Source organism: Oratosquilla oratoria, chromosome 21 (assembly GCF_046742065.1).
Source record: "Oratosquilla oratoria isolate Oo_2021 chromosome 21, ASM4674206v1, whole genome shotgun sequence".
NCBI lineage: Eukaryota > Metazoa > Arthropoda > Malacostraca > Stomatopoda > Squillidae > Oratosquilla > Oratosquilla oratoria.
This window is the reverse complement of record NC_134797.1, coordinates 17,422,862-17,432,540: the sequence shown is the minus strand read 5'-3', so window position 1 is coordinate 17,432,540 and position 9,679 is coordinate 17,422,862. Positions and strand designations below refer to the sequence as shown.

The following is a 9,679-nucleotide window of genomic DNA, read 5'->3' as shown; positions in this document are numbered from 1 at the left end:
ATTATCATTATTATTATCATTGTTATTATTATTGTAATAATATCCCTTTCAGACTGACTCAAACTTTCTCCCTCCCGTTTGTGTTTGTCTTTTCGGTGGTTGGACTTTTCCCTGTGTTATTTGCGTTTTTCTTTTGCTTCGTCCACTCTGGTCCCCACCAACGCTATCCGCCTGATCTTACTGAAACATGTCTATCTTTTGTGATAATCCGCTACCCAAGTGCCAGCGAAATAACCCTGACCTCTTTCCTTGGCTCCGGGACGTACAGATGAGATGCGAGGGCACTCCACACAACCTAAAGCACCGACTGGACAAGGAGGAAACGCTGGACGACATCATGTTGCGAGGTACGGTATATAAGTAAATGAAATCAGTAGGACGTATCAAAGTAGGTTAGAAAATGTTTGGTGAATATAGAAATACCACGTCAAGCTCCATACATGTTTGCCTGAAACGCAGAGTTTAAAAGTGTATAATGCCAACTATGGTGTACATGTTAGAATCAACACCGTGTGAGATCGAAAGCTTTATTGGTACGACGTTTCGCTTGTTACAGCTTTTTCAAGTACAGACATATGGCAAACATTGTGAGTACATATAGGCCGACGTATGATGTACATATTTGGACAATGACGAAAGCGCAGAGAACAATGAAGAGATCATGCTGGGAGTAAGACTGATAGATAGGAAGAGGATAAGATGAGTAAGAGAACATACTGGAGTGAAGGAAACTGCTTTGTCACCCTTTCGGTCCTGAGCAAAGTCCAAGGGAATCTCCAAGATTACCTTAGCCGCCTCCGTTGTTGTCAGGACAGACCACAAGAGCCATGTAGCAAGACCTATTAAGGGTCCAATAAATGGGGCCACTATCGCTGTAGGATGATGGTCTTGGCAATTATGCCAATACTATGACACTGATTACCACTCGTATTGCTGTTGTTATGGATCTTGAATGTTTTTTCCAACCTCTCGAACGTTGCTCCCCCCTGTGGGAGGGAGGTGGTTGGGCATTGGTGAGACTCTGAGTATATATCACCAATGTGGCTTTTGGCGGCGCTCCAGATGGCCACCAAATCGCCGCCGTCTTCATGTCATTAGTATTCGTAGTATCATGTTTAATTTGTCTCTTACAGATGAAGGATCTTCCACTATAACGTTGTGTCAAGGAGAGTGCCTACTGAAACCTAGGTCTAGTGAAAGAGATAGCAGTGGTAGTAGTATTAGGAGGGGTGATAGTGATAGCGATAGTACGAGTACGATAAGTAGTAGTGGCGTTAGTGATAGTAGTAGTATGGGTCTAAGTAGTAGTATTAGGAGTGGCGATAGTGATAGCAGTAGTATGAGTGCAAGTAGTAGTATTAGGAGAGGTGATAGTGATAGCAGTAGTATGGATGAAAGTAGTAGTATTAGTGATGGTAGTAGTAATAGCAGGGATCTTGGAAGAGGTAGTGGTAGTGGTGGTTTTAGTGATAGTGTTGATAGTGTTCGTAGGTCTAGTAGTGGTAGTGGTAGTGATAGTCTTGATAGTGTTCGTAGGTCTAGTAGTGATAGTAGTAGTATGAATCCTAGTAGTAGTAGTAGTGATGATGATAGAAATGGTCGTACTAATAGTAATAACAGGGATCTAAGAAGCAGTGCTGAAAGTGATAGTAGTAGTATGGATCTTAGTAGTAGTAGTAGTGATGATGATAGAAATGGTCGTACTAATAGTAATAACAGGGATCTAAGAAGCAGTGCTGAAAGTGATAGTAGTAGTATGGATCTTAGTAGTAGTAGTAGTGATGATGATAGAAATGGTCGTACTAATAGTAATAACAGGGATCTAAGAAGCAGTGCTGAAAGTGATAGTAGTAGTATGGATCTTAGTAGTAGTAGTAGTGATGATGATAGAAATGGTCGTACTAATAGTAATAACAGGGATCTAAGAAGCAGTGCTGAAAGTGATAGTAGTAGTATGGATCTTAGTAGTAGTAGTAGTGATGATGATAGAAATGGTCGTACTAATAGTAATAACAGGGATCTAAGAAGCAGTGCTGAAAGTGATAGTAGTAGTATGAATCCTAGTAGTAGTAGTAGTGATGATGATAGAAATGGTCGTACTAATAGTAATAACAGGGATCTAAGAAGCAGTGCTGAAAATGATAGTAGTAGTATGGATCTTAGTAGTAGTAGCATGAGTGATGATTATAGTGATGATAGTTAAAGCAAGAGTCTTAGTAGAGCCTACTAGAGAGATTGCCGAATGCGGCGATTTCTGGACCTGTAAGAAGTATCAAGACCAAGACGACCACGACCATTCTCCTTCGAAGAAGAACTGACATTCCTCAAAACCTTGACCTCGAGGCGCAGGATCTCCTTTTCAAACTTCTCTTCGGGGAAGGCGAACCTCCGGATCTTCGTCTCCGCCTCCCGACGACCACGAGGACCCAGGTTCGATTCCCAGATGATCTGGACCATGTGTTGTGTCAAATGTTTTGGAGCTCCGGCACTTCGGGGTGAAGCTGAGGGCCCATCACCGACAACGACGACAGGGAAAAGGAAAAGAGAAGAAACCGTCTCCAACACGGAGCGGAAGCACATGTACAACACACGCACATACATTCATACAGACATGAATAGTTTGTATGTGCGTGCCTGTGTACGTGTTCAAGTGCACATGCTTATTTGTTTCAGTTACTCTTAGCACTACAAATCCTCATGGCAACCTTTGAGCCTGTGTAGAGGTTTCAACAATAAATTTTGCTTGCATGACTCGCTGTCGTCCTAACTAACCTTCTCAATGACCCCTTCGCCGCGGTATATGCATATGTATATGTATATGAATATGTCTATGTATATATATATATATATATATTTATATATATGTATATATATATATATATATATATATATATGTGTGTATGTGTGTGTGTGTGCAAAACAAATCACTAAGCACGCGTGACAACAATACATGCAGAAACCACTTGGAAAATAAAAGAAATGAATACCGAACGTTTTCGTCTATTCAAGACATCATCAGGGTACAAAGGATACAAAAATTGACCAAAGGTCACAATATGTACATGGTGGTAGAGGAATTGGGAAAGGTCCAACAAAAACAGCTCTCCCATAGTATTGACTGGGAAAACACAAAATTTATTACATCATGTCATAAAGGCCAACGGTATGGGTGCTAGAGGGCAAAAGGTTATTACTGGGTGAAAAGGCCCAAATTTGAAGGGGGACCACTGCCACGCCCTTGGACTCAGGCTGCTCATGTTTACCTTGCTGTGCACTTTGACCGACTCTCTCCCTGTGGGGCAAGTTTGGACCAAATCGGTCACCTTCGAATTTTCGGCTAAATTCATGGGGTTAATCCTTTGAGATTTTTTGGATTTTGGGTCATTGTGGTCACTAACTTCGATTTACCCGCCATCTCCCCCACAGGTCGAGGGCGGCTAGGGCTGCCGATGAGTCTAATTTGACACCACTCAGGCCAACGGAATGGGTGGCAGAGGCCAAAAGGTGATTACTGGGTGAAAAGGACCAAATTTGGAGGGGTGCCACTGCCACGCCCTTGGACTCAGTCTTCTCATGTTTACATTGCTGTGCACTTTGACCGACCCTCTCCCTGTGGGGCAAGTTTGGACCAAATCGGTCACCTTCGAATTTGCGGATAAATTCTTCTCCTTTGAGATTTTTTGGATTTTGGGTCATTTTGAAGGTGACCAATTTGGTCCAAACCTGCCCCACAGGGAGAGAGTCGGTCAAAGTGCACAGCAATGTAAATATGAGAAGCCTGAGTCCAAGGGCGTGGCAGTGGCACCCCTCCAAATTTGGGCCTTTTCACCCAGTAATCCCCTTTGGCCTCTGGCACCCATACCGTTCGCCTGAGTGGTGTCAAATTGGACTTCACGGCAGCCCTAGCCGCCCTACACCTGTGCGTGAGATGGCGGGTAAATCGGAGTTAGTGACCACAATGACCCAAAATCCAAAAAATCTCAAAGGATTAACCCCATGAATTTAGACGAAAATTCGAAGGTGACCGATTTGGTCCAAACCTGCTCCACAGGGAGAGAGTCGGTCAAAGTGCACAGCAAGGTAAGCATGAGCAGCCTGAGTCCAAGGGCATGGGAGTGCCACCCTTCCAAATTTGGGCCTTTTCACCCAGTAATCACCTTTTGGCCTCTGGCACCCATACCGTTGGCCTGAGTGGTGTCAAATTGGACTCCACGGCAGCCGTAGCCGCCCTCGACCTGTGGGTGAGATGTTGGGTAAATGGGAGCAGGTGACCATAATGACCCAAATTAAAAAAAAAAATCTCAAATTAGCCGTAAATTCGAAGGTTACCGATTTGGTCCAAACTTGCCCCATAAAGAGAGAGTCGGTCAAAGTGCACAGCAAGGTAAACATGAGCAGCTTGAGTCCAAGGGCGTGGCAGTGGCAACCCTCCAAATTTGGGCCTTCTCACCCAGTAATCACCTTTTGGCGTGTGGCACCCATACCATTGGTCTGAGTGGTGCCAAATTGGACTCCACGGCAGCCCTAGCCGCCCTCGACCTGTGGGTGAGATGGTGGGTAAATCGGAGCAAGTGACGCTAATGACCCAAAATCCAAAAAATCTCATGTTCATTTCGTCTTGAGTCACAGTGAGCGTCGAAAATAATTTTAACATGGTAAAATTCTCGACCACCATGACTGTAGATTAGCTTAAGTTCAATAGGAAAAGTCATGTTTATTTCGTCGTGAGTCACAGTGAGCGTCGAAAATAATTTTGCCTTGGTAAAATTCACGACCACCATGACTGTAGATCTGCTTAAGTTAAATAGGAAAAGTCATGTTCATTTCGTCCTGAGTCAGAGTGAGCGTCGAAAATAATTTTAACATGATAAAATTCTCGACCACCATGACTGTAGATTAGCTTAAGTTGAATAGGAAACATCAAGTTTATTTTGTCCTGAGTCACAGTGAGCGTCGAAAATAATTTTAACATGGTAAAATTCTTGACCACCATGACTGTAGATTAGCTTAAGTTGAATAGGAAAAGTCATGTTCATTTTGTCCTGAGTCACAGTCACCACGACTTTAGATTAGGTTAATTTGAATAGGAAAAGCCATGTTCATTTCGTCCTGAGTTACAGTGAGCGTCGAAAATAATAATAACATGGTAAAATTCTCGACCACCATGACTGTAGATTAGCTTAAGTTAAATAGGAAAAGTCATGTTCATTTCGTCCTGAGTCACAGTGACCGTCGAAAATAATTTTAACATGGTAAAATTCTCAACCACCAGGACTGTAGATTAGTTTAAGTTGAATAGGAAAAGTCATGTTTATCTCGTCGTGAGTCACAGTGAGCGTCGAAAATAATTTTAACATGGTAAAATTCTCGACCATGCCTGTAGACTATCTTAAGTTGAAGAGGAAAAGTCATGTTCATTTCGTCCTGAGTCAGTGTGAGCTCTTGAGACAATTTTAACATAATAAAATTCTCGACCACCATGACTTTAGATGAGCTTAGGTTGAATAGGAAAAGTCATGTTCATTTCTTCCTGAGTCACAGTGAGCATCGAAAATAATTTTTACGTGGTAAAATTCTCGACCACCATGACTGTAGATTAGCTTAAGTTGAATAGGATAAGTCATGTTCATTTCGCCCTGAGTCAAAGTGAGCGTCGAAAATACTTTTAACATGGTAAAATTCTCGACCACCATGACTGTAGATTAGCTTCAGTTGAATAGGAAAAGTTATGTTCATTTAGTCCTGAGTCACAGTCAGCTGTTGAGACAATTTCAACATGGTAAAATTGACGACCACCATGACTGTAGATTAACTTAAGTTGAATAGGAAAAGTCATGTTCATTTCGTCCTTAGTCACAGTGAATGTCGAAATTAATTTTAACTTGGTAAAATTCTCGACCACCATGACTGTAGATTAGCTTAAGTTGAACAGGATAAGTCATCTTCATTTCGTCCTGAGTCACAGTGTGTGTCGAAAATAATTCTGACATGGTAAAACTCTCAACCACCATGACTGTAGATTAGCTTAAGTTGAATAGGAAAAGTCATATTCATTTCGTTCTGGGTCACAGTGAGCGTCGAAAATACTTTTAACATGGTAAAACTCTCGACCACCATGACTGTAGATTGGATTAAGTTGAATAGGAAAAGTCATGTTTATTTCGTCCTGAGTCAGAGTCACCATGACTGTAGATTAGCTTAAGTTGAATAGTAAATGTCATGTTCATTTCGTCCTGAGTCAAAGTGAGAGTCGAAAATAATTTTAACATGGTAAAATTCTTGAGCACCATGACTATAGATTAGCTTAAGTTGAATAAGAAAAGTCATGTTCATTACGTCCTGAGTCACAGTGAACGTCGAAAATAATTTTAACATGGTCAAATTCTCGACCACCATGACTGTAGATTAGCTTAAGTTGAATAGGAAAATCATGTTCATTTCGTCCTGAATCACAGTCACTATGACTGTAGATTAGCTTAAGTTGAATAGGAAAAGTGATGTTAATTTCGTCCTGAGTCACAGTAAGCGTCGAAAATAATTTTAACATGGTAAAATTCTCGACCACCATGACTGTAGATTGGCATAAGTTGAATAGGAAAAGTCGTGTTCATTTCGTCTTGAGTCGCAGTGAGCGTCGAAAATCATTTTTACATAGTAAAATTCTCGACCAACATGACTGTAGATTAGCTTAAGTTGAATAGGGAAAGTCATGTTCATTTCGTCCTGAGTCACAGTCAGCGTCGAAAATAATTTTAACATGGTAAAATTCTCGACCACCATGACTGTAGATTAGCTTAAGTTGAAGAGGGAAAGTCATGTTCATTTCGTCGAGAGTCACAGTGAGCGTCGAAAATAATTGTAACATTGTAAAATTCTCGACCACTATGACTCTAGATTTGCTTAAGTTGAATAGGAAAAGTCATGTTCATTTCGTCGTGAGTCACTGTAAGCGTCGAAAATAATTTTAACATGGTAAAATTCTCGACCACCATGACTGTAGATTAGCTTCAGTTGAATAGGCAGTCATGTTCATTTCGTCCTGAGTCATAGTGAGCGTCGAGAACAATTTTAACATGATAAAATTCTCGACTACCATGACTGTAGATTAGCTTAAGTTGAATAGGAAAAGTCATGTTCATTTCGTCTTGAGTCACAGTGAGCTGTTGAGACAATTTTAATATGGTAAAATTCTCGACCACCATGACTGTAGATTAGCTTAAGTTTAATAGGAAAAGTCATCTTCATTTCGTCGTGAGTCACAATGAGGGTCGAAAATACTTTTAACATGGTAAATTTCTCGACCACCATGACTGTAGATTAGCTTAAGTTGAATAGGAAAAGTCATGTTCATTTCGTCGTGAGTCACAGTGACCGTCGAAAATAATTTTAACATGGTAAAATTGTCGACCACCATGACTGTAGATTGTGTCAAGTTGAATAGGAAAAGTCATGTTCATTTCGTCGTGAGTCAGAGTGAGCGTCGAAAATACTTTTAACATAGTAAAATTCTCGACCTCCATGACTGTAGATTAGCTTAAGTTGAATAGGAAAAGTCATTTTAATTTCGTCCTGAGTCACAGTGAGCGTCGAAAATAATTTTAACATGGTAAAATTCTCGACCACCATGACTGTAGATTAGCTTAAGTTGAATAAGAAAAGTCATGTTCATTTCGTCCTGAGTTACAGTGAGTGTCGAAAATTATTTTAAACATGGTAAAATTCTCGACTAACATGACTGTAGATTAGCTTAAGTTGAATAGGAAAAGTCATGTTCATTTCGTCGTGGGTCACAGTGACCGTCGAAAATAATTTTAACATGGTAAAATTCTCGACCACCATGACTGTATATTAGCTTAAGTTGAATAGGAAAAGTCATGTTCATTACGTCGTGAGTCACAGTGAGCGTCGAAAATAATTTTAACATGGTAAATAGACCGACACCCATGACTGTAGATTTGCTTAAGTTGAATAGGAAAAGTCATGTTCGTTTCGTCGTGAGTCACAATGAGCGTCGAAAGAAATTTAACATGGTATAATTTTCGACCACCATGACAGTAGATTACCTTAAATTGAATAGGAAAAATCATGTTAATTTCGTCGTGAGTCACAGTGAGCGTCGAAAATAATTTTAAAATGGTAAAATTCTCGACCACAATGACTGTAGATTAGCTTAAGTTGAAGAGGAAAAGTCATGTGCATTTCGTCCTGAATCATAGTGAGCGTCGAAAATAATTTGAACATGGTAAAATTCTCGACCACCATGACTGTAGACTAGCCTAACTTGAATAAGAAAAGTCATGTCAATTTCGTCCTGAGTCACAGTCACCATGACTGTAGATTAGCTTAATTTGAATAGGAAAAGCCATGTTCATTTTGTTCTGAGTCAGAGTGAGCGTCGAAAATAATTATAACATGGTAAAATTCTCGACCACCATGACTGTAGATTAGCTTCAGTTGAATAAGAAAAGTCATGTTTATTTCGTCCTGAGTCACAGTGAGCGTCAAAAATAATTGTAACATGGTAAAATTCTCGACCACCATGACTGTAGATTATCTTAAGTCAAAAAGGAAAAGTCATGTCCATATCTTCCTGAGTCAAAGTGAGCGTCGAAAATAATTTTAACATGGTAAAATTCTTGACCACCTTGACTGTAGATTAGCTTCAGTTGAATAGGAAAAGTTATGTTCATTTCGTCCTGAGTCACAGTGAGCGTCGAAAATAGTTTTAACATGGTAAAATTCTCGACCACCATGACTGTAGATTGTGTCAAGTTGAATAGGAAAAGTCATGTTCATTTCGTCGTGAGTCAGAATGAGCGTCGAAAATACTTTTAACATAGTAAAATTCTCGACCTCCATGACTGTAGATTAGCTTAAGTTGAATACGAAAAGTCATGTTCATTACGTCCTGAGTCACAGTGAGCGTCGAAAATAATTTTAACATGGTTAAATTCTCGTCATCATGACTGCAGATTAGCTTAAGTTGAAAAGGAAAAGTCATGTTCATTTCGTCGTGAGTCATAGTGAGCGTCGAAAATAGTTTTAACATGGAAAAATTCTCGACCACCATGACTGTAGATTAGCTTAAGTTGAATAGGAAAAGTCATGTTCATTACGTCCTGAGTCACAGTGAGCGTCGAAAATAGTTTTAACATGGTAAAATTCTCGACCACCATGATTGTATATTAGCTTAACTTGAATAGGAAAAGTCATGTTCATTTTGTCCTGAGTTACAGTGACCGTCGAAAATAATTTTAACATGGTAAAATTCTAGACCACCATGACTGTAGGTTAGCTTAAGTTGAATAGGAAAAGTCATCTTTATGTCGTCCTGAGTCACAGTGACCGTCGAAAATAATTTTAACATGGTAAAATTCTCGACCACCATGACCGTAGATTAGCTTAAGTTGAATAGGAGAAGTCATCTTCATTTCGACGTGAGTCACAGTGAGCGTCGAAAATAATTTTAACATAGTAAAATTCTTGACCACCATGACTGTAGATTAGCTTAAGTTGAAGAGGAAAAGTCATGTTCATTTCGTCCTGAGTCACAGTGAGCGTCGAAAATGATTTTAACATAGTAAAATTCTTGACCACCATGACTGTAGATTAGCTTAAGTTGAAGAGGAAAAGTCATGTTCATTTCGTCCTGAGTCACAGTGAGCGTCGAAAATGATTT

General features: G+C 40.0%; 1 protein-coding gene across 1 annotated transcript in view; it reads left to right on the top strand.

The window, feature by feature from the left end:
• The window catches only part of LOC143036716 (uncharacterized), a 3,504-nt gene extending 751 nt beyond the window's left edge, over positions 1 to 2,753 (top strand). Inside the window, exons 3-4 of the mRNA XM_076204351.1 lie at positions 269 to 347; positions 1,134 to 2,753. Of these exons, the coding sequence (XP_076060466.1) occupies positions 269 to 347; positions 1,134 to 2,203 (1,149 nt within the window). The 3' untranslated portion in view covers positions 2,204 to 2,753. The remainder of the gene's footprint in view (positions 1 to 268; positions 348 to 1,133) is intronic.
• Positions 2,754 to 9,679: the final 6,926 nt, after the last annotated feature.